At 41.5% G+C, this 24,765-nt stretch overlaps 1 protein-coding gene across 2 annotated transcripts in view; it reads left to right on the top strand.

The window, feature by feature from the left end:
- Nucleotides 1–21,733, top strand: part of HEPACAM2 (HEPACAM family member 2) — a 33,026-nt gene extending 11,293 nt beyond the window's left edge. Inside the window, exons 4-10 of one of the 2 annotated variants that reach the window (XM_048838150.2) lie at nt 772–1,068; nt 11,861–11,986; nt 12,070–12,094; nt 12,228–12,265; nt 12,848–12,921; nt 14,412–14,521; nt 21,643–21,733. In XM_048838150.2, the coding sequence (XP_048694107.2) occupies nt 772–1,068; nt 11,861–11,986; nt 12,070–12,094; nt 12,228–12,265; nt 12,848–12,921; nt 14,412–14,521; nt 21,643–21,652 (680 nt within the window). In that variant the 3' untranslated portion in view covers nt 21,653–21,733. Of the gene's footprint in view, nt 1–771; nt 1,069–11,860; nt 11,987–12,069; nt 12,095–12,227; nt 12,266–12,847; nt 12,922–14,411; nt 14,526–21,642 lie in introns of those variants that run through there. The other variant, XM_048838151.2, reaches the window with a different exon arrangement.
- Nucleotides 21,734–24,765: the final 3,032 nt, after the last annotated feature.

The following is a 24,765-nucleotide window of genomic DNA, read 5'->3' on the forward strand; positions in this document are numbered from 1 at the left end:
TTTAAGGATCATTTGTGAAAAACAACTGTCTGAAGTTATGTAAGACACACCATGCTATGTCTTACTAAGGGGAGGATAGTTCCATAAGCAAGTATTGTGTGGTAAATACTAATTTACATAGGTATATTTCAGTGCAATTTTACTGATCTTTATGTGTAAACACAGATAAGCTATGCCAGTAACCTTGGCATTAAAGTAGAAAGAGTCTAGTTCACCCTTGTACAGACAGCCAGAAGAAGGCCTACTGCTTCATTACACTACATTACCTATGCTGCTTCAGTCCCACTACGGTTTTTTTGAGGGCTTTAAACATTGCTTGGGTGCTGAGTGTCTGGGTGAATTTCACCCAAACAGATCAATATTACGTGGGTGTTTTCTGTGATAAGACTGGTTGCAGAGTAGCAGCCGTGTTAGTCTGTATCCACAAAAAGAAAAGGAGTACTTGTGGCACCTTAGAGACTAACAAATTTATTTATTATTTATTATCGGACATCAGATGAAGTGAGCTGTAGCTCACGAAAGCTTATGCTCAAATAAATTTGTTAGTCTCTAAGGTGCCAAGTACTCCTTTTCTTTTTGTGATAAGACTGTTACAAATCTATCTAAATAAGGACAGATTAAATGAATTGGAAGCCTTTTAATCAGAATAATTGAACCTAATGGCAGCCATTTGAAAGGTTAAGGCTGTACTTATCCTTGGAATTTTTGAGGGTTATTCTTTGATTTTAATTTTTTCCATTATGATCATTTTTGTTGTTCATATTAATGCAGATGGACCTTACGGACTTACAGTTAATTCAGATAAAGGGCTGAAAGTAGGGGAGGTGTTTACGGTTGACATAGGAGAAGCTATCCTATTTGATTGCTCGGCAGACTCAAATCCACCAAATACTTACTCCTGGATCCGAAGGGCTGACAATACTACAGACGTTATCAAATATGGACCCCATCTGGAAGTTGTATCTGAAAAAGTGGCCCAGACAACAGTAGATTATATGTGCTGTGCTTACAACAATGTGACTGGAAAACGGGACGAAACTCATTTCACAGTGATCATTACTTCTGTAGGTAAGAACATAAAATGTATAACATAACAAATACTGATCTAGTATAACACATAAACACAGTACCAACCTAAGGGGAACCAAGCAACTGGAGTGCAAGCCAGGTGACGAATCAGTACACTGTCTTGATATTTTGAACTTCCCTGTCCTCAGCAAGAGGGTAGAGACGAGGGGTGAAATCTTGGCAATAGTGAAGTCAAAGGGAGTTTTGCCACTTACTTCAATAAGGTCAGAATTTCACCACAGTTGTGTCTTGTAGTTGACTTGGTCCTTTGAGTAGAAATGCCACTGCTTTCTACCATAATAACCAATTCATGAAGCAGAATTAATACACACTTTTTTTCATCTCTGCTTGAGTGTGTTCAGTATAAATACATCTGTTAGTCTTTAAGGTGCCACCAGACTCCTTGTTGTTTCAGTATAAGAAAGGAAGCTATATTGGGAGAAATATAAAAATACACAAAAATACAGTGAGCTCTAAGGCTAGACTGCTAGCTTTGCATTGCCACATAGGGCACCTGGATTCTATTCCAAAGCCCACTTTCTCACTCCCTCTTAGCAGGGGCTGAGAGTGCTGTGCAGGCAGTATGACCAGCACATGGTATGATGCCTCTAGTCATTCATCAATGGCTGGAATGGCCAATTAGGGACCAACAAACATGGGCATCAAAAGGGCCTCTGGGACTTGGTAGAAGATACCTCTGAGTCTAGTGTGTGATGGTAATCCAAGCTATCTTTGCAGCAACACAAATCAATGGTTTCATTACAAGATACATATGGAAATTATTTTTCCCATGTGTTCTTATGTAGATTTATTGCTAAGTATTGACGTATGGAGATTCTCCTTTACTTTCAATACGTGATAGATTTAAGTCCTATATAATACTATGCCAAAATTAAATGACTGCAAAGCAATTTTTTGTCAGAAAATCCCAATAAAAAGTAACTGTAAATGGTACGATGCTGCTGAAGTCTGTAATCGCCTTATCTACTGCCTTTTCATTGCTAATTAGAAAACATTTTCTGGATCGTTAATAATTTAATTACTAAGGAACAATAGATTTTTTTTCAGATAATGTGGCCATATTATTAATGTACAGCAACATGTCAGACTGCTGCCTTTAGAAAGTTTCACAAACCTGTTTTGCTGGTACCAGACAAAGAGCTCATATATTTATTATTAAGATAAACAAGGACAGCAGGTGTCTATTGTTCAGATGGATTTAAGGTAATCTCCACAAATGAAAGCTCCATGGTTTCAAACACCCTGGCAGAAAACAGGTTACAGTTTTTCAGTGGAAATAATACAGTTTAAAATAAAACAATGTGATGACTAGAAGGGGGGAAATGCAAACAGAGCAGTGGTGTTCCATTAGGAATACAAACGGCATTTTTCCTGGAAGTGAAAGTAAACCAGGACTCCTGCAGTAACTGTGTGTATAAATAAACACACTCACAATCATGAGCAACAATTCTGAGATTTGTTTTTGAAGCCTGATAAAAAGCAAAGTCCACATGGTGCATATTCTTTGTTTAGATGTACTTAAAAAAAAAAAGCAGATCTCCTTTGTTAAATTATCCCATGGCATTTTAAACCACTTTGGAGATAATCAGCTTTTTCCATTTTATACCATTCTTCCTGTTTCTGAAGATTTATTCCAGTAATACTAAACCCTGGATCCCAGGCTACACTCCTTAATTCAGGAAAATTCCCTTTAGTTTCAGTGGGAATTCTGCCTGAGTGTGGCCTCAAAAATATGCACACCCAGTGAATTTCTCCCTGGGGACCAAACTCTGAAGTCTTTAATGGTAATTTTACCTGATTAATGATTACTCTCCAAGGAAGATATTCTGTGTCCCCACTCCTCAAGACAGAGAGCCTGTGCAAAGTCTTACACGACACTTAAACCCCAGTTAAGGTATTTACACAGAATTTAGATGTTTCAGAAGATCTTCAGCAGCTCCTCTGCAAGTAGGGCTGAAATCACCTATAGAGTTTTGTACATATATGTCCAACTAAAACCAAGAGAACTAAAAAGACAACAGTTATAAACAGTTCATCCGGTCAACTAAAGTGTTCTATTTTAGCCAAGAAGTGTTAGAGAGTTAGATTTTAAAATAAAGGCATCTATCTAATTATGGACATGATTCTGCAAGGTACTGAGCACTAATTGCAAGACTACCTTATAGGACTGAGCCAAGATGGAATAACGTTAAATTTATGTTAACAGCACAGCTGTTTTCTATACAGATTTTGTAGGAATGAATTTTATTTGGCTATAAAAATGAAGTTACTCTTTTAAATGTTCCTTTAAAGATTCATCTGTTTCCCCAGGCTTCTGGGTGAGGGAGAGCTTTGATTGGGAAAGAGGGGATTGATGGGGTGGAACTTTTTCTGACTGGAATTGTGAAGGTTTGTTGTACATATTTGGATTAATGCTCATATACTTAACCTTGTAACTGACCAAGGGTGAAATGCTGCCCTGTATAGAAGACCAGCCCCAGGCCAATATAACACTTGAAGTGGATTTACGTGGTGCATAGATCTTGTGTTGCCCATCTACATAGGAATGGATGAATTTTACCCCTAAGCACTATGAGAACTTCAGGTAGAAACACATGTAAATAAATACTACAAATTTAAAGGTTTCAGAGTAGCAGCCGTATTAGTCTGTATTCTCAAAAAGAAAAGGAGTACTTGTGGCACCTTAGAGACTAACCAATTTATCTGAGCATAAGCTTTCGTGAGCTACAGCTCACTTCATCGGATGCATCCGATGAAGTTAAGTGAGCTGTAGCTCATGAAAGCTTATGCTCAGATAAATTGGTTAGTCTCTAAGGTGCCACAAGTCCGCCTTTTCTTTTTACAAATTTAAAGTTTCCATTATAGGGGAAACTGGTAATGACCAGCTTGTAGTGCTGCTTTGTGTTTATGCATTATGGTATTGTCTTTACTTACATGATCACATGCTACTTTTTCTACATGACCCCTGCCACGTGTAGGGCACAAGGGGAAAGAAACAAGGTGGTATGGGTAACCATAAATCTGGCAATTCCCAACTTTCAAGTGCTTAACTTTGAAACCTAAATTTGGATCTTTTAACATAATTTTTGTTTCACACACATCACCAACACACACACACAATCTGGTCATGATGTGCAGATAAGTCTCACTGGAAAAAGCCTGCTTTAGTGTGACAGCAACAGATACGAGCAAAGGAAACAAAGATCAGCAGTGTTAGAGGGCTTATTCCTTCACCCACTTACTTCCCTGGTCCTTCTCACATGAACAGAGAGCAACAATATCCGAAGTCCAAAGGTGCAAACAATTCGATGTTTATTGTGGTGAACTTCCAGCTTCCTTCCTTAGTATCCTCCTTCCCAGCTCTGACACCACAGAGCCTTACACCTGTGTCCCTGTTCCCATTCCTGCCCTTAGCCAAACATGATTCCAACTTCCTTACTCCCATTCCCTGTTCCCATTTCCCCCTTTAGCAAAACATGATTCCAATTTTCTTACCCCTGTTCCCATCTCACACACCCACATGCCCACCCCCACCCACTCACTTCCTCATTGACTACAGATTATATAGTAAAACTTGAGTTCTGCTTAGCTATACCTTAACCAATCATTTTCCTGAAATTTAACTAACCAATCCTAACATATTGTAACATGATTATGTACCCAATTATATCCCACCACCTTAATTAGTTTACACCCAGCAAAATTAATTATACAGCAGACAGGAACAATCACAGAACCAGACAGAGATTATACAGACAAACAATAGCAAAGTGGGAACTATAATGACAAGACAATACAGAAGTGAGGATTTCACATCCCAGCTATTGATAAGTGAGTTCTTGCCAGACAGGATGCTATCAAACTAAGTTTCCTTTTACATTTTCTAGGCACTTCCCTTTCTCTGGAGGTGATAGGAACTATCAGGACAGGATTGTATTCCTAACAGCCGAATAGCACCTTATTTCAGTGTGACTAGTTTGGAATGTGAGGATGTGACCGTTCGCTTCCCAGCTTATGGCTGCCTCTGCTGCTTAGCCAAAGGCCTGAGCCTAAGCACAGGGCCACAAACTGTCACAAAAAGAAAAGGAGTACTTGTGGCACCTTAGAGACTAACCAATTTATTTGAGCATGAGCTTTCGTGAGCCACAGCTCACTTCATCAGATGTGTACCGTGGAAACTGCAGCAGACTTTATATACACACAGAGAATATGAAACAATACCTCCTCCCACCCCACTGTCCTGCTAGTAATAGCTTATCTAAAGTGATCAACAGGTGGGCCATTTCCAGCACAAATCCAGGTTTTCTCACCCTCCACCCCCCCACACAAATTCACTCTCCTGCTGGTGCTAGCCCATCCAAAGTGACAACTCTTTACATAATCAAGTCGGGCTATTTCCTGCATAGATCCAGGTTTTCTCACTTCCCCCCCACCCCCATACACACACAAACTCACTCTCCTGCTGGTAATAGCTCATCTAAACTGACCACTCTCCAAGTTTAAATCCAAGTTAAACCAGAATATCTGGGGGGAGGGGGGGTAGGAAAAAACAAGAGGAAACAGGCTACCTTGCATAATGACTTAGCCACTCCCAGTCTCTATTTAAGCCTAAATTAATAGTATCCAATTTGCAAATGAATTCCAATTCAGCAGTTTCTCGCTGGAGTCTGGATTTGAAGTTTTTTTGTTTTAAGATAGCGACCTTCATGTCTGTGATTGCGTGACCAGAGAGATTGAAGTGTTCTCCGACTGGTTTATGAATGTTAGAATTCTTGACATCTGATTTGTGTCCATTTATTCTTTTACGTAGAGACTGTCCAGTTTGACCAATGTACATGGCAGAGGGGCATTGCTGGCACATGATGGCATATATCACATTGGTGGATGTGCAGGTGAACGAGCCTCTGATAGTGTGGCTGATGTTATTAGGCCCTGTGATGGTGTCCCCTGAATAGCTATGTGGGCACAATTGGCAACGGGCTTTGTTGCAAGGATAAGTTCCTGGGTTAGTGGTTCTGTTGTGTGGTATGTGGTTGTTGGTGAGTATTTGCTTCAGGTTGCGGGGCTGTCTGTAGGCAAGGACTGGCCTGTCTCCCAAGACTTGTGAGAGTGTTGGGTCATCCTTTAGGATAGGTTGTAGATCCTTAATAATGCGTTGGAGGGGTTTTAGTTGGGGGCTGAAGGTGACCGCTAGTGGCGTTCTGTTATTGTCTTTGTTAGGCCTGTCCTGTAGTAGGTAACTTCTGGGAACTCTTCTGGCTCTATCAATCTGTTTCTTTACTTCTGCAGGTGGGTATTGTAGTTGTAAGAAAGCTTGACAGAGATCTTGTAGGTGTTTGTCTCTGTCTGAGGGGTTGGAGCAAATGCGGTTGTATCGCAGAGCTTGGCTGTAGACGATGGATCGTGTGGTGTGGTCAGGGTGAAAGCTGGAGGCATGTAGGTAGGAATAGCGGTCAGTAGGTTTCCGGTATAGGGTGGTGTTTATGTGGCCATTGTTTATTAGCACTGTAGTATCCAGGAAGTGGATCTCTTGTGTGGACTGGACCAGGCTGAGGTTGATGGTGGGATGGAAATTGTTGAAATCATGGTGGAATTCCTCAAGGGCTTCTTTTCCATGGGTCCAGATGATGAAGATGTCATCAATATAGCGCAAGTAGAGTAGGGGCTTTAGGGGACGAGAGCTGAGGAAGCGTTGTTCTAAATCAGCCATAAAAATGTTGGCATACTGTGGGGCCATGCGGGTACCCATAGCAGTGCCGCTGATCTGAAGGTATACATTGTCCCCAAATGTGAAATAGTTATGGGTAAGGACAAAGTCACAAAGTTCAGCCACCAGGTTAGCCGTGACATTATCGGGGATAGTGTTCCTGACGGCCTGTAGTCCATCTTTGTGTGGAATGTTGGTGTAGAGGGCTTCTACATCCATAGTAGCCAGGATGGTGTTATCAGGAAGATCACCGATGGATTGAAGTTTCCTCAGGAAGTCAGTGGTGTCTCGAAGGTAGCTGGGAGTGCTGGTAGCGTAGGGCCTGAGGAGGGAGTCTACATAGCCAGACAATCCTGCTGTCAGGGTGCCAATGCCTGAGATGATGGGGCGCCCAGGATTTCCAGGTTTATGGATCTTGGGTTACAGAATATCCCAGGTCGGGGTTCCAGGGGTGTGTCTGTGCGGATTTGATCTTGTGCTTTTTCAGGAAGTTTCTTGAGCAAATGCTGTAGTTGCTTTTGGTAACTCTCAGTGGGATCATAGGGTAATGGCTTGTAGAAACTCGTGTTGGAGAGCTGCCGAGCAGCCTCTTGTTCATATTCCGACCTATTCATGATGACAACAGCACCTCCTTTGTCAGCCTTTTTGATTATGATGTCAGAGTTGTTTCTGAGGCTGTGGATGGCATTGCGTTCCACATGGCTGAGGTTATGGGGCAAGTGATGCTGCTTTTCCACAATTTCAGCCCGTGCACGTCGGCGGAAGCACTCTATGTAGAAGTCCAATCTGCTGTTTCGACCTTCAGGAGGAGTCCATCTAGAATCCCTCTTTCTGTAGTGTTGGCAGGGAGACCTCTGTGGATTAGTATGTTGTTCAGAGGTATTTTGGAAATATTCCTTGAGACGGAGACGTCGAAAATAGGATTCTAGGTCACAGTAAGAGAAGGCCCTTACACTGGCAGACAGTGGTTTTGATTCTTTCTTTTATACCTCTAGAACTAGCCAAGCGATAAGAATACACTTAAATTCTTAGAGTATAGGCCTTTACAGACAGGCCTGAATATCTATATCCTAACAAGCAGTACTAATATTAGGGAGTCATATAATTTAGCAGTTTGTGTGAGAATCTGATCAAAAACCTATCAATGATCATAAATCCCAAAAATGAAGCAGAGAGGTAAAGTGACATACCTATAGCTACACAGTGGCAGAGTTGGGAATTAAACATCTCTTTCTTCATTTCCAGCCCAAGGACCAATCTGCTGTACCTTCAGCATGTAATAAGCTAAAGAATTCCCATATCTGTACTAGCAGAAAGGAACTGCAGTCCTGATACATGTAGAAATCCCTGAAAGCTAGAATTGATCAAATTATGAATTGTGACTACATTATTCAACAAAGGTAGCCTATATTTCTGTTCCTGAATAGTTTGCAGACCCATCCTAAAATTACACATATTCCTGATTAACATGGACTCACAGAGTGGTTCATGCTAACAATTTTTTCCTTGTCTCATTTGGAAACTATTGACTTCAACTGTTTGATATTTGTTATTTGTGATATGTGATTAGTCACTTAAATCATATGATATTGTTTCAAATTCCTAACTGCAAGCTTGAAACATTTTTAACACTGAAGAATAGCAAATATCACATCTAATAGTGCTACAGTTTATAAAACTGGAGTTTGTGAACATTTCCATTAATAAACCATCAGTCAACAGAATACTTCTGGATATGTAACCCATTGTTCAGTGTATATCACACATCGTTCTCACACGGGCTATGAGTGTGTCACAGTGGTCAGCTAGGAAACTTAGTACTTTATCTCAAGCTGTAGCAACACATACCCTCAGCTCTGGAGATCTTGGTTCAGTCCCTAATGATGACTGATATGCTGTATTATTACAATCATATATAATATGACCCAAAAATATATCCATTAATCATTTTTTTTTTGTCATATTTGGCATGACTACTGGGAGCAATGCTGCACCTGTTCCTAATCCACATTGGTTTCACTTCTCCCAGAGTCATTCTTTATTTTTGACTGGCACCCTTCAGTCTGGAAACAGTCTGCTAATTACTGTCATTATAATTCTTGACCCTATTAGCAATGCCAAAATGGAACCACTGCACTTTACAAGCTATGGCATATGGTTATAATATTACTGCATGTAATCAAACACATTTGCTGCTGTGTGATGCCATGGATACCCCATCTCTCTTTTATATTTGCACTTGGTGAGATATTTCATTTTATTTATTTAACTAAGAACAGGCTCTTTGAGAGACAAATAACATTTGCACTGGTACCTGGCAAGTTAGCCTTTCACGAGTTAACTGGAAAATATACCCAGCACAAGTACTGCCGGTAAGTTGCAGTTCTTTTCAGAGGTCTGCTCCAAACAGGAGACTTAATGAGCTACAGGGAGGGGAAGAACAAGGATTATCTAAAAACTGGATACAAATCTTTTGTATTTAAATATAATGGGAGTGGAATACTCCATCTTTGAGAACACAGCAGATTTTATTTACATGTGGTTTGCTGCAAACAGGAATTGGCTTCCTCAAAGTTTAATGCAAGATGAAGAGTCTTTGGGTACGTCTAATCTATAATTAAACACCTGCGGCTGGCCTATGTCAGCTGACTGGGGGTTGCGGGGCTCAAACTACAGGGCTGTTTAATTGCAGTGTAGACTTTTGGTCTTGGGCTGGAGCCTCAGCTCTGGAACCCTTCCCCAAACCCAAACATCTACACCTCAATTAAACAACCTCATACCCAAAGTCCCACGAGCTCAAGTCAGCTGACACAGGCCAGTTGTGGGTGTTTAATTGCTGTGTAAACATACCCTTAACACGTAAATCTATTGAAACACATTGATGGGAACCCAGGCAAGGAAATTAAGTTATGACTCCCTCTGTATCTAGGCATTGCAGTATATGTGCCACTCTGAATATGCAGCTCCAGCACGTAGGCCCAACATGGAATGGCTTTAACACAGCACTTACTGACAGTCGGAATGTTCTGTTAATACAGTCTTGTTGATTCTTTAACTGGAGTAAAATGTTTCCATTGTAAAAACAATCATATCACACGTCCGGTAAGACTATTGTTACATGAGAAAGTATCCTATGAGTCATGACTAGGCCGAATTATAGCTCTGGATCTCCAGGGAGCAACAGACTGCTCCCTTCGTTTTCGACATGGGGGAAATCAGTGCCCCAAAGTGGGTGAGGAAGAGGCAGGGCCTGTGCACTGGCACAAACAAGGCCAGAAAACTAAATTACTGACAAAAATTCCCCTCATGGTTATGATTTCAGTGCTGTGACTGAAATGAGGAAGTCCATAGTTCTCTGGTTTGGAAACTGAATGGCAAAGTTCAACTCCAAATCTTTCCGATCAACATTTCTTGCTATGCATAAACATAAAATAGCTGCAAAACAAAACGAAGACATAGTCTATAACAAGAGCTAATGAGCGTGGTCACCCTCCAGCTACACATGGGAGAGTGAAACTGCATGGAGAAACACCATTTTATCCTCTTGAAATTAGATCAGATAGTTACAGTAAGTCTTTCCCAATAGCTTTACCCTACTCACCTGTTAAATAATAAAACCAGATGTTCAGTCTCTTGACCCGAGACAACTATAAATAATTTTCTCCCTATTTCACGGTGTGTCCAAAACACTTGAACTACTGATTTTCTCTGAATTGTAGATTATAAAGTGCTTGTCAAACTCCCTGTTACGTATGTACCCCAGACTAAGGCAAACTTCTGCCCTGGGCACCGCTGGGTGTCATACAGACAGCATTGTGACTCCAACTCGCAGGGTGCATACTGCCCGAGTCAGCCAAAGCTCCTCCTGAGCTTCCCTGGGAGCACACACCAGAGGGGTAGCTCTAGTAGCCTTAGAGAGACTGCAGTGGGCTCACTGCTCTGTGCCCATCTAGTCTGTTAGCCAGGACACAGGAGTATGAGACAGCTAGTGCCAAAGGGGATGCTCGTAAGGTTCAGGGACCAAGCTCCCTGATGAGATCTTTGCAAGGCCCCTTATCTATGCAGGGCTTAGCCTGAATCTGGCTCTGCATTTCAGAGTTGTGCTTCCTGCTTCAGGAAATGATTCTGCAATCATTATTGAGTAAGTGGCCGATAGAAGACAAATTTTAGAAAAAAGAAGCCCTGCAGGATGGGAATGACAAGACTCCCATTGACTTCAGTGGGGACAGGATATCCCCCCCCCCCCCCCCCCCAGTATGTTTAGGAGAGAACTTTTTAGTGGCTGTCAAATTCTGGTCTTGATTTGCAGACACAATGATTTAATAGTATGTTATTGTCTAATAATTACTGTATACTACCATGAAGACAATGATAAAAACACAAACAGTTCTATGTTCATTTTAATTAAAGTATCTCTGTTTAGAAAGTGGTAGTAACCCAGGAAGGGAAAGAGAACGTGGTCTTACAGAGTTGATGTATCTGAGTCTTGTACATAGTGCTTAGATACTATGGTGATGGGCACATAAAAAGTGTATATTTTATAATTACAATTTATACAGGAAGAAGGGTTTTGCGGTTAATGCACAGGATTTGAACTAAGAAAAACTGGTTTCTAGTCCCAACTCCACTATTGATTTCCTGTGTAACTTTGATCAAATAATCTATTCCCTCTGGGGCTCCATCTCCCTGTGCATAGGACAGGACTATTTACATACTTCCTCGTGGAGCTGTGAGGCTAAATTCAAAAATACTTGTAAGATGCACTTTTTTTCACATTTGGTGCTGTTTGCCATAACGTTCATAGTGGCCTCCACCTAGTTACCGGTACCATACATGTTTTGGAATGGTTTCTGCATATAATTATTGTACCAAGTTGCCATTTCAGGTATGTCTTTGAAAAACATTGTATTACCTAGTTCACAATAATTCAAGAGTTACCTGTTTGCAAGGCTTGCGGGCCACAAATCATGTCTGGAGACACTACTTCAGCGAAGATTCAATAACATGTTATATATAGTGAAGGACTAGCTATGAAGGCTATGAATCTGTTCTTCTTTGGCACAGGACTGGAGAAGCTTGCCCAGAAAGGAAAATCTTTGTCACCTCTAGCAGTAATAACAGGAATTTCATTATTTTTGATCCTATCTATGTCCCTTCTATTCTTATGGAAAAGATATCAGCCACATAAAGGTGGGTAAAACTTAAACACACTCCAGATGCATTTTCTGGACATCATAACAAAAAGGTTGATTTTCCTTTATCTCTTTTTTCAGTTTTACAACGGAAGCTGCAGAGCAGGTAATAAAATAAATCATTACTATGGCTTTGTGTCTTTCCCAAAAAAGGAGAGGGTTTTTTTTTTTTGGTTTCGGGCTATATTTCTTTTCTTTGCCCGTGAGATCAAACTGAAAGTCATGTTTATGTTTTCTAGGCCTGGAGCAGATTACAGAAAGGCACAGACATTCTCAGGTAATGTTAAAGAATGAAACAGGAGCACAAGGCCAAATCCAAGCCCCCTAGCCCCTGCTGAACAGGGCTGGGCCTCTTCATAGTGCCATGGGGGAAAGTACTGGATCATGCCAGTGGTCAGATACTTTGGTGCTGAGCATGATATAAATACGGAGATAGACTAGTTAAATTAGATTGAATCTTCCTTCCATAGGCCATGGAGCAGCAATAGAGGTGCTTCACTAGCTACATGGGTATTCCCCAGCATAGGGAAATTGCTCCTCGTAGACCAGTGTAGGGAGAATGTGAAAGGGGGCTTAGTGAAGGGGGATGGCCAGAGCATTACTGCTCTCCAGTTATCTTCAACGGTGTAATGGCCCCCCTTGGGTGCAGCCAAGCATAGTTTAAACATCAGTGTGGCGGCTCTACATTTTGAGAACTGAGCCAGCCCTAGCGGTGGGGTGGAACAGTAGAAGACAGAAGCAGAACTTTCAAAGTCTCCGAATCCAGGGGGGTTCAAAATTAGGCCGAATGCCCATCCATAATGAAATGTTCCTGTTTGCATTTATGTTACCTATTAATAATTTCTTTTTTTAATTTTAGGGCATGAAAATGCTATGGATGACTTTGGAATATATGAATTTATTGCTTTTCCAGACCCCACTGGTGTTGCTACGGTATGTGTTTTACCAGTAAATCAGTAGCCAACCAATTAAGGCTCTATTTCATTCACTAAAATGTATGTAGTATTTACACTAGAATCTCTATGCGACTTGCTCAAAAGGGCCACATGAGATGCCTCTTTGGAGGTATTTCAATGACTTATTCATCAGCACTGTTACTCACTCTGTTTATTTACATCAATGTCAAGCAGCAGAGACATGCCCAGGTTCAAAGCGGTGCAAAGAAGTTAGTTCTGTTAAGCAATCCTGCATTTAGGCTACATCTAAACTACAGCAGTCACAGCTGCACTGTTGCAACTGCACCACTGTAGCACTTGTGGTGGAGATGCACTAAGCCAACAGGAGAGAGCTCTCCCATCAGCTTACTATAGCTATCACCCATTGCAGAGGCAGGAGTTGTCAGTGGGAGAAGCTCTCCCGTGACATAGTGTTGTCTACACCAGGGCTTAGGTCAATGAAACTTACATCGCTCAGGGATGTGGATTATTCACATCCCTGAGTGACGTAAGTTATACCAAAGTAACTGTAGTGTAGACAAGGAAAACAATTTTTAACATCAAGTGTCTAGATAACAGTAGGCCACTCCAAGGGTGAAAGCGTTAAAGAAGGAAGAAGAGCATCTGTGAGTGTTCATGAAAATAGGAGGGACGTCAGGACTAGGGTGGGAGTCAGGGGTTTAAGACCCACTTCAGCAAGGTTCTTAACACACAAGTAGACCCATTGATTTCACAAGGGCTAGTCATGTCTCATAGTCAGACACGTGTTTAAATACCTTACAGAGTCAGGGCCTTGGAGAGTGAAGGAGGAGAGACTGTACACCGGAGAATTAGAATTAGAGGCAGTGGGCTGGACTCTGGAACTGGAGCAACTCCACTACCTTCAGTGCAGTCACTCTGGATTTACACCAGTGTGGCTGAGATCAGTATTTAACCCACTGCAGTCATATTGCTCAGTAGGAAAGGGACACAGAGGTGAAAGATGAATCGTTAAGAATTGGAGTTTGGGAGTATGCAGATTGAGTAAACTCTGTATTGATGAGGGCTGAATCTAGACGTTGTAGACTGCACACTGCCCTGACTTTCTTAGCTTTTTTTTTTATGTATCCTGAATCATCTCACTGACTACTTTTGTCCTTTGTCCCCAGCTTTTAATTCACCAGCTTATTTCTCCCTTTATTATTTGTGGTACAGTAATGTAAAGCACTTTTTACCCTACATGCAATAGGGGCATCCTAAAATTTCTGGGTTTCTAACTGCATTTAAGTCTGTGAAATGCCATATCGTAAGTATGATAAAATTCCCTTCCTCAACAATCAAACTGAAACTAATTAAATTGAGCTATGCAATGTGAACAAAATCAGTGGAGAACATCTCTCCTAAAAAAAGGTGGGGGGGGAAGGGAGGGAAGGTTATTCTGTACGTTTCGTTCCTGCGCCAGCTTTTCCCGTCTGTACTCATAGCAAAAATATTGCCTGTTACTTTTAGGTTCCAAGTCCATCTGTTTCTGGCTCTGACTTTGTCCAAGGGCAGGATTTACACAGTACAGTTTATGAAGTTATTCAGCATATTCCAGAGCAACAGGAAGATCATCAAGAGTAAGTCCCTATATGCACTAATATGGTAACTCAAAGACTTAGAGACAAATCCAGAAGTGATTGGTAAGACTGTGTAAATTACATGTTGGTAAATGAGTGAGCGTCAGAGGGAGCGCAAGAGAATCTAAGGGTATGGCTACACTACAAAATTAAGTCAACCTAAGCTATGTTTTTGTACAGCCATTGCAGTAATTAAATTGTTTTTGCAGGTCCACACTACATTCCTTGTGTCAGCGGTGTGTCCTCGCCAGAAGCACTTGCACCAATTTAACTGTCAGTGTGGGGCATTGTGGAACGGCTTCTGAAAGGCAGCAGCAGTCAGTGTAAACAATGCAGTGTCTACAGTGACACTGCGTTGACCTAACTACATCAACTTATGCGCTGCGCCTCTCACGGAGGTTGAGTTATTAAGTTGGTTCAGTGGGCGAGTTACATCACTGGGAGCTACCTTTTAGAGGATGCTTACAGAGTTAGGTCGATGTAAGCTGCCTTGTATAGACCTGACTCTGTAGCCCAGTGCTAAGTTGGCATGATGTGCACCATAAGGGATGTGAGGGAAGAAGGTGTAAGTTACATTGACGGTCCCTGCATACTCCCTCAGAGGCTCTTCTCAAAATTTGCCCCGTAGTCTCACCACACTTGCTTATCTGTGGAAAACTGGGTCCAAGATTTTCAAGCACAGAAATTTAAATGAAGGCTCCTAAATCCATAGTGAGGCACATACATGAGCGGCCACATTTTCACACCTGCTGAGCACCCAGCAATAACCATTGAGATCAAATCATTCTCAATTTAATCCTTGGCTTCTCTTTCAGGCCTGTCAACAAGTATACCAATTGCAGGGGTGGGTTTTGCAATGTAGAAATTGGTCCACTAAGAACCCTGCCAACTTAATAAACTATTCATTGGTCATTGCACAGCCACAAGATGATGACAGCATTTGGTTCCCAGTACCCTGGGCTGGATTTAAACCAATGATTTAGACGCATAATTGTTCTGTATTCTATTAGCCCAAGCCATGCAGTACACTGGATTGGAAATCTCTAACAAGTTTTGCTGAGCTGAACGCTGGGCAGGTGACACCACCTTTTCGTTTACACAGCCAATGTCAAGGTTGTCTTGTTTTCTGTCAAAGCACCTACTTCCATAAAACTTCTTGAAATACTAGAGTGCAAAAGAATTCTGTGCACTTTAAGTGATTACAGATACAGCTGCCTTAAATCACTTTCTGTGAATATCTATATTCTTTCTTATTCAACATATATTTGCTCTGCACAGTATATTAACAACAGCACACAATAACTTCTTGGGTAACAACAGAAGTTACAGCCCCATTATGTTATATTTTTATCCTACTATTGTGTATTCAGTTATGGTTGAAAGGAAGCAACCATAAATCTATTAATTGATTTTGTGACCTCAGTGTCTGTGACTATATTAGCATAGAGTGCTTATAAGATTCAGTCTTTAAGGGTCACATTTTCAAAAGTGCACACTTCGATTCTGCACTCAAACATGGAGCAGTGTGTGCAAATGCAAAAAAAGGGGGGGGGGGAGTAATATTGAAATAACAGTTAACATTTGTTTGCCTAGAGCTATTCATTTTACATCTTAGGTACACATTTTTGAAAATGTAACTTAAATATGTAAAATACCAAATTAATTTGTGCATGTCCAGGATGACCAATGATCTTATCTTTCCCTTGCTATCCTTCCTCTTGCAGCCTCCTTGCGTGTGCGTGCACACACACACACACACACACTCTAGCATGCCCCCTCCAAAAAAAGGAGAGTGAATTCCTGTTATAAGATGACATCGCCTAAACTTCATGGAAGTTTGTCTTTGAATCCAAGCATCACAGTTAAAACCCTTCTTTTAGTTATGAGGATAAATATGGACAACCACATTTTGATTGCTCTCTCTCATCGCTACAACAAGATTTAGAAAACAAAACTTCTCAAATAAGACAGCAGCACAGAAGGAAAATTTCCATTTTACAAAGCCAGAATTAATATACCCCGCAGAACTCATGTCCAGGCAGGTTAGTCAGGTTAGAAATGATACTGTTGGAAGCTTTCAAATTCCTAATCTGCAGCCAAGTGATCCATAAAGCCATGCATAAATCAGGGAAATGAGTCCCATGGTTGTCCTTACAACCAAATGCTTCAGTGATCAGTATAAGCAAGGGACTAAAACATCAGAACAGGAAAGGGCTTTGGAAAAGTAATTTCAGATTCCCATAGCTCAAATGATCAATTTAAGCAGTGATCGCCAGAACTGAATTCCACTGTACTGATGATCAGTCATATGCAGTCAGTTTTGTTATTGTGGCATGACAGATGAAATGTCACTGAACTTACTTGGAGGGGGGAAGAAACTGCGCCAACCACTCAATTCGTGCAGGAATAACCCATTTCGATGTAATAGCCAAAGAGGTGAAATGAAAGGGACCCAAATGGGCTATTAAGTCAAAACGCTGTTTTACTCAGGCTACACCTTCACTACAGCAGTTACAGTAGTGCAGCTGCGCTGCTGCAGTGTTTGTTGTGGAGAGCCTCTAAGCAGACAGGAGAGATGATTCACAGCCCTGAGCAACTGAGTTATATCGAAGTAACGTGTAGTGTAGACAAAGTCTCAGATTCTGAATGGTTCTGGCCCAAGGTGCTTCTTGAAAGAAAAATGATTCGATATTCTTTATATAAATGTATTAAAATTAATAAACAAGCAAAAAAAAAAGTCAAGAAAACATATCACTAGGACTCAACTACTACAAACTTTACCAAACTAAGGACTAATTAATACAATTATCAAACTGCAATCAAAGGCAAAGGCAATGAATTAATATAAAAATCAAATTAGTTAGCTCTTGCAATTGATACAGCACATAATCAATCCTTTCAAATCCTAAACAGGAATCCAAGAAGGTGGTGGCCCATTTGTGCATATCCCAACTAAAGAACTTTTAATCCTAGCAGTATAATTAGGTTTTCATGGTTAAATAACATAATTCTGAGACCCAAATACCTGGTTATGTCTGATTTACAATCTCAAAGCCAATCAAAGCCTTCTCCTTGGATTTTAAGATAATTTTCCTAGCCCGTTGCTTTGATCGTGCTACCCTGCTTTTTTCATCCCTCCACTGGCATCTTCTTTATCGCATCAAACGTAAGCTACTTGTCTTCATTTCCAAGGCCCTTCATGGCCTATCCCCATCTCTCATGCAGTAGTGAAGGTCAGCTCCTACCTCACATCAGCTCATGATCCCAGCCTCCATCTCCCATTTGTTAAATATTCAAACAGGCACCTTCATGCTTTCACCCATGGTGCCCCTCACACTTGCATCTGCAAGCTACATCATTAGCTTCTTTCAATGTCCCCTTCAAACTCTCCTCTGCCATGAGGCATACAAAAACTTAACAGTGGTTAGACTGCTGGTGTGCTGAGACCACTGCCTATCATGCTGACCAATATAGTCTCATTGTTTCCTTGTACTCTCCTGTAGGTCCATCTGTATCAGTCTGTAGTCTCTGGTTTTATACTTAGTCTGTGAGTTCTTTGGGGCAGGGACTGTCTTTGTTTTGTGTCTGTACAGCACCTAGCACAAAGGGATCCTGATCCATGACTGGGGCTCCTTGGCACTATGACAATACAAATTGATAATAAATAATACAGTGGTGACTAAAGCTGTTCGTCTCGCCATGCCCAGCAGAAATCTCAGTGAAAACTTTATTCAAAAAAGGAATAAAGTAAGTTCATGGAGGATAGGTCCATCAATGGCTATTAGCCAGGATGGGCAGGGATGGTGTCCCTAGCCTCTGTTTGTCAGAAGCTGGGAATGGGTGACAGGGGATGGATCACCTGTTCTGTTCATTCCCTCTGGGGCACCTGGCATTGGCCACTGTCGGAAGACAGGATACTGGGCTAGATGGAGCTTTGGTCTGACCCAGTATGACCATTCTTATGACAAAACTGTCTGATAAGCAAAAATTTAACACTCTTGCCCAATAATTTGCATATAAGAGTTTTACAATTTCTCAGGATTCCAGCACAGAACTCTTTTATAAGTAGCATTCAAGAGACAGCGATTAGTGTGATTTTAACCTGGGGAATATTTCTTTCTAGCATCTTCCCTTAGGGCGTTACAGGTGCTCGCACATGCATTCGCACACCCACATCCTAAAACCCTAAAAGTCTAGGAGTTCTCCCAGCTTCTTAAGCAAAAGAAACAGGTGTTTCTTTTTTTAAAAGGGCTCCGATTCATTAGCTCTCAGTCTTCGGACTCACGTTGTCATCAGAGCTTTTGCCATTGCAGGACCAGGCAAGGTAATAGATGGATCAGCACTGTTATGCACTGCCAGAAGCTGGGACTGGACAACGGGATGAATCACTAGAAATTGCCCTGTTCTGTTCATTCCGTCTGAAGCATCTGATATTGGCCATTGTCAGAAGACAGGATACTGCACTAGGTGGACCATTGCTCTGACCCAGTATGGCCATTCTTATGCAAGCAAGGTTTCACAAATGGTGAGACTTCAGGCTGGTGTAGCCCATAGCAATAGTCTTCACCTCTTCCTTCTATAGGTGACCAGCCTGGGAAAGCAGGAGGGTTAGCTTCTTCAAGTGTCTTTGCTGGTCCAAAAAAACATAAGGCCTTCTGTTTTGATAGAGATAGCTTCCCGATGAGGGCATTATGGTATGATTGTACGCTTATGTACAGGGTAATGTCTAGGAACTTGGAGTACATCTACGCATGGAGCTGGGCATGCGATTCCCAGCTCAAGGAGACATACCAGTGCTAGCTGTCATCAAGCCAGTGCACTAAAAATAGAATGTAGCCATGGCAGGGTGACCAGCAGGATGGCCTAGCCACTCAAGTACGTATCAAGGATCTCAGATGGGCACGCGAGGTGATTAGCCTGTCCTGCAGCTTGCGCTGCCATGGCTACATTCTATTTTTAGTGCATGAGACCTTGCACAAGTATTTTCTCCTCAAGCCAGGAATCACACCCCCAGCTCCAAGCATAAACATACCCTACAAGGCTTTGACTTGAAGAAACTGCTTGATGAGAGAGGACAGTACATATGGAGAAAGGAATAAAGCGTGAATGTTGCACTCTCTTGGCTCTCTCTCTTTTCATGCTTGAACACTGACCACCTTCTGTCTTGACCTTCATTCGCTTCACCTTACAAACCTCCCTTTGATGTCTTCAAGCAAAGCCAGGTGTGAAGAACGACTGGGGCTCCAACCATCTCGGCCAATCAAGTTGAAAAGATGCAATCTTTAAGTTAACAATAGTCTGGAAAATTCCAGATAAAAGTGGCCATTTCCTCAAGATATTAGGCATTGCACATCACATACATTGCAGAACCCCAAAAAGAATCAAAATAAAAACATGAGAACCATTTTGAGGAAGTTGCTCTCACCCACCCCCCTTGGGTAAACAACCACAGAACACAATCTGACATCAGTGGCTAGTGGAGGGCCTGAATGGGTCCATAAAAAGAATTGTCTAATAAAACCCAACCTTTCATCCAAACTGCTCATGCACCCTCGGTATTGCTTAGAGTGAATCTGAATATCTATGACAAACTGTCACATCATTCTGCCACACACAAAACTGGGAAACTGGCAGTAACAGGCTAAAGTTAACAAAGCTTTCAACTGGTGAAGGTTCACACCTCATATCTCGTCTAAGTGGAGAAAGCTGTTATGACTTCCATAGAATCTTCATCTGAAATGAAGAAAAAACACACATTCATTCCAACTCGGTTTCTCATATACACTCTCTCTCTCTCTCTCACACACACACCAGGCATTATTATGCCACAAATTTCTGCTGCGCTGACTGCCAAAGAGCAGTGGATATCTGTACATTTCCCAATCATTTCAACGCTAGGCTTGTGAGAGCCTGCACTGACTCAGCATGTCCCTACTAGTCATTAACAGTTGGTAGAGTACATTATTACTGATAATGAATGAACATGCTGAAACATTTGCAGCATCTAAAAGAGAGACCTCACCAGAGAATCACCATGATTATGTGTTATATTAACTGAGGTGGCATAATTTTTGCATAGCCCAGGCAGGCCTTACCACTGCACATACCTTTTTGAAACAAAACCTCTGAGACTCAGGAATGGTTGACTGTTCTGTTACCCATGTTCAGTACCTCAGTCAGTCCCTCTCTCTGTGAAAACACAATACAAACAGCTAACCTCATAATTTACACCGCACCATTGGCATCCTACCACAGTGAGAACTGCTTATCAAGTTTACAAGAGTAGAAAGTTGCCTTGAAAAATTGTAATTGTGTGAGAGTCTCTGTGAAAATGATCATGCAGGGGGGGATGCAGTAAAAATGTCTCTAGAAGTTCTCCCTCTCCAAGAGTACTTTTTCTACCCATAGCCCTCTTTCCTTGAGCTGGCAGCCAGTGCTCCTTGCTGAGATGCTAGTTACCCCATGGGTGCTCAGGATCTCTGTGGATTATAATGATGATATGCACGTAGCATATAAACTGCACATTTGTATGTCTGGAAGAACTTTTCTGACTCTTACAATCAAGGGATATTTTAATATTGCACCAAAACTACACTTTCATCACCAAGACAATCACAAAGAAGCCTGGCTGCATTAGCGTTACCCTTTGTAGCACACAGGAATGTCTGATAGCAATACCATTACAACTTTTACTCTTCTAAATTAATGCCACAGTTTATCCACAGACATTCTAAAGGTATAAGCAATGCCAGTTCCTGAATTTGTGAGAACAATATCAGTGTCAACTTATCAGTATCAGCAGATACTACAATACCATTCTGGAAAGTACTGTACCAATTTCACTGAGCCACAACTACTTTGACTCCTCAGGGTAAATCTTCAGCATAGTGCACAGCGTGTTAGTCATACAACCATCACCACTATTAATGAGCCTCATACTGCTAAACCCCAGCTCATCATATTGAAAATTTACACTTGTAAGTTGCATAAAAGTTAAAGATCCATTTAACTTCTGTTTTGAGTTTGTTTACTACAATGCCTTTTTTTTTTTTTTTTTTTTATTAAAAGAGAAGGAATGCAACATTACAGGCACTAACTATCAATGTCCTGTTCTTTTCTAGAGGTACATGAAGATGAAAGCACAGCAAATCAAGACATCCTAATACAAATGTTAACTTCTGTGTCTTTACTGGAAATGGAAAGCAAATGTCAACAGCTCTCAAAATGGCAAAGGACTAAGCTAGCATTTCTGAAATGATAATACTTCCTTAACCTAGCCATTCTTTTTTTTCTGTATTGCTCCGAACATACTGGATTTGGTTATTGATTTTGTTTAACTAATGGTTTCTTGAAACAGCTGGGATTTTTTAATTGCTGAAAATTTTTTGCATTCTGAACTGCAAAAAGAAAACAGAGCCAAAAGAAAATATAGATAATAAATACTGTATCGTTAAGTCTGGGATAGCTGCCTAGGAGTCAGACCAGAGGACTTTCCTTGCGAGTTATATTATAACACGGAAAGGAAATTGTCTTTAACTTTCCATTGATGTGGACTTTTAAAAGAGAAGCTGTTGCACATTGGCAATAAACAATACAATGTGTCAGACTGAAAAATAAATCCTATTTTTCTTAAAAAGGGCAATATCTAAATTTTTCTTGTAACTTTAATCTGTAACTTACCAATTTATAAAAACTAATTTGTCATCGTTAAAAATGTATATATGTATGTTATCCAGAATGTTTTGTTTTTATTAATTTGTGTTTCCTTTGCATGTAAGCTGTCTTCCCATTTTTATCCTCTTAAGGCCCAGATCCACAAAAGGTTCTTAGGCTTTGTGATCCAGGAAAGTTGCAACACCTAACGTTTAGGTGCCTATACAATCACGGGAACAACACTGCAATCCACGAAGCCTGAGTTAAGTACCTAGGCTCGCTATACAGTGAATGGAGAGAACTAAGCACCTTGAAGTGTGATCCACACAAGTCAGGATACTAGGCAGCTCTCTGCTTAAACTAGCCAATGGGAGATGGTGATGAGGTATGTGTGCTAAGCCCCACCCCTCTCAAAGAGATAGGAATGTAAGTCTGGGCTGCAGGGAGGCACCTGTCTCTGCTAGTGGTCCACAAACTAGGGGGAAATAGGCACACGCAGGGCCTGATCCAGTAGACATGCTCAGAGGCTGTCTAACTCCACAGCTGGGGGTGGGGAGCAAGGAAGAGGAGGACATCCCTTATAACCCTTAGCCCAGTGATTAGAACACTCACCTAAAATGTGAGAGACTCCTGCTTCAAGTTCCCACCTTCCTGATGAGGAGAAGGAATTTGAATAGGTGCCATCCATCTCTTAGGAGACTGCTCTACCCACTAAGCTATGGGATGTTCTGATGTCGGTACTCCTCAATCTCTCCTATTGAAGCTGTTCCACTTTAATTAAGTAATTGAATAATTAAATATTAATTGGCCCCCAAAACAGTTAGAATGTCTCTATAGCCCAGTGGTGAGGGCACTCACACGGGAGGTGGCAGATCCCTGTTCAAATCCCTTCTCCTCATCAGGTCTGGGGGATTTGAACTGGGGGTCTTCTGTACTCTGGGTGAGTACCCTAACCATTGGGATAAAGGTTCTAAGAGGGATGGTTGCTACTGCATTAAGTTAGGCAGCCTCTGAGCACTCCTACTGGATTGGGCCCTGCACACAACTTAGCAGCCTTTCCCCTGGCTCGTGGATCACACTGGGGCTTAGACAGGTGCCCAGGCACCCAGAGTGAGGAAGCAGTGTGCATGCTCAGGAACTGAAACATAAGCACCTAGGGAAATTTTATTGCAAAAACTTGGGCACTGAGAGAGTTTGGGAGCTGATTGGGTTATGTGGCAGCCAAGCAGGAGTTTTGTGGATCACAGTGGCACCCAAAAATGGGAGTTGGGTGCCTCACTTTTGTGGATCCCACCCTGAAAGCCTGTTTTCCATTTGTTAGAATATCGCTTAATCTATGGGTAATTATTGTGAGCTGAAGGGGTGGCTAGACTAGATCAACACTTAAACATCAGGAGGCTCTAATAGGACCAAGAACCATCTTGGTAGAATCCACATAGGAATGCGGATATTCTCTGTTGAGGCATCCTGCTATCAGCTGTTACCATACTGCATGGAAATGCAAGTGTACCACTTAGTCACACAAACAGATGGATTCAGTTAGAACCAAGCAGGATATAAAAGGCATTTGAGCCTAAGTAGAAAATGAAACTATGCTCTGGGATAGAGTCTCTGTAAGGAAAACAAACTAACCACCCAAGTAACAGCCTGTTATGGGGAAATGATAAGGCGGAGGTTTAGGGTTGGTTGCTATTATTTCCATTACGAGTAACTGGCGTATACACAGTATTTATGTACTTTACTAAGAGCAGCATGGGAATATTGCAGGCTTTCAAACCAATTAAAAAGTCATTTCCTATATGGAGCTTATTAAACTCTCTCTCGGTTTCCTTCTCTAAAGGAGAACGATCTCCCCTCCCTGTAAATATTTCCACCTACCACGGTGAGTTCAAAAGGGAATCAGGGTGCCATCTTCTGTACTATAGGCAATGAGAATTTAGCATTTCATTGCTGCTGCTCCACAGCTTTGAAGGAAGTAGAGGGGTGATCTCAAAGATACTGTTGGTTCCACAGATCACCCTTTTGTTCCTTCAGATCCAGCCAATTGGTGAAGAGGGGGGTCAGGTCAGGCTGAAAGTTCCCATATCTATCCAGAACTCTTAAGAGTGCTGAAGTCACTGGGAGGAATTGGGAAACTAAGTGGTCCAATCCCCTAGAACTTTCTCCTTGTCAAAAATATAGAGCCACTTATGCAGTCTTAAAAGTCAAGGACATTTTGAAATAGGGTGACCAGATGTCCTGATTTTATAGGGACAGTCCCGATATTTGGGGCTTTGTCTTATATAGGTGCCTATTACCCTCCACCCCACGTCCTGATTTTTCACAGTTGCTCTCTGGTCACCCTATTTCGAAATGTGCAAAATCTTTGAGTTGCCCCTCTGGAGCAGGTAGGATATTTGAATTTCTCCTAAAACGTTCTGTTGTGGAGAGTTCTGAAGTGCTTATCCACAAAGCATCTAGCCACCCTTTAATATCGCTGAAGGGGCACCAGGACTTGTTTCTGCTCCCAGGACAAAAGGGGAGGTGTTAGTACAGTGACACAAACTGGTTTATAACACCACTGCAGCACCCTGATTTTAAAATAGTGCTAT

This window comes from Caretta caretta, chromosome 2 (genome assembly GCF_965140235.1).
Source record: "Caretta caretta isolate rCarCar2 chromosome 2, rCarCar1.hap1, whole genome shotgun sequence".
Taxonomy (NCBI): Eukaryota; Metazoa; Chordata; order Testudines; family Cheloniidae; genus Caretta; species Caretta caretta.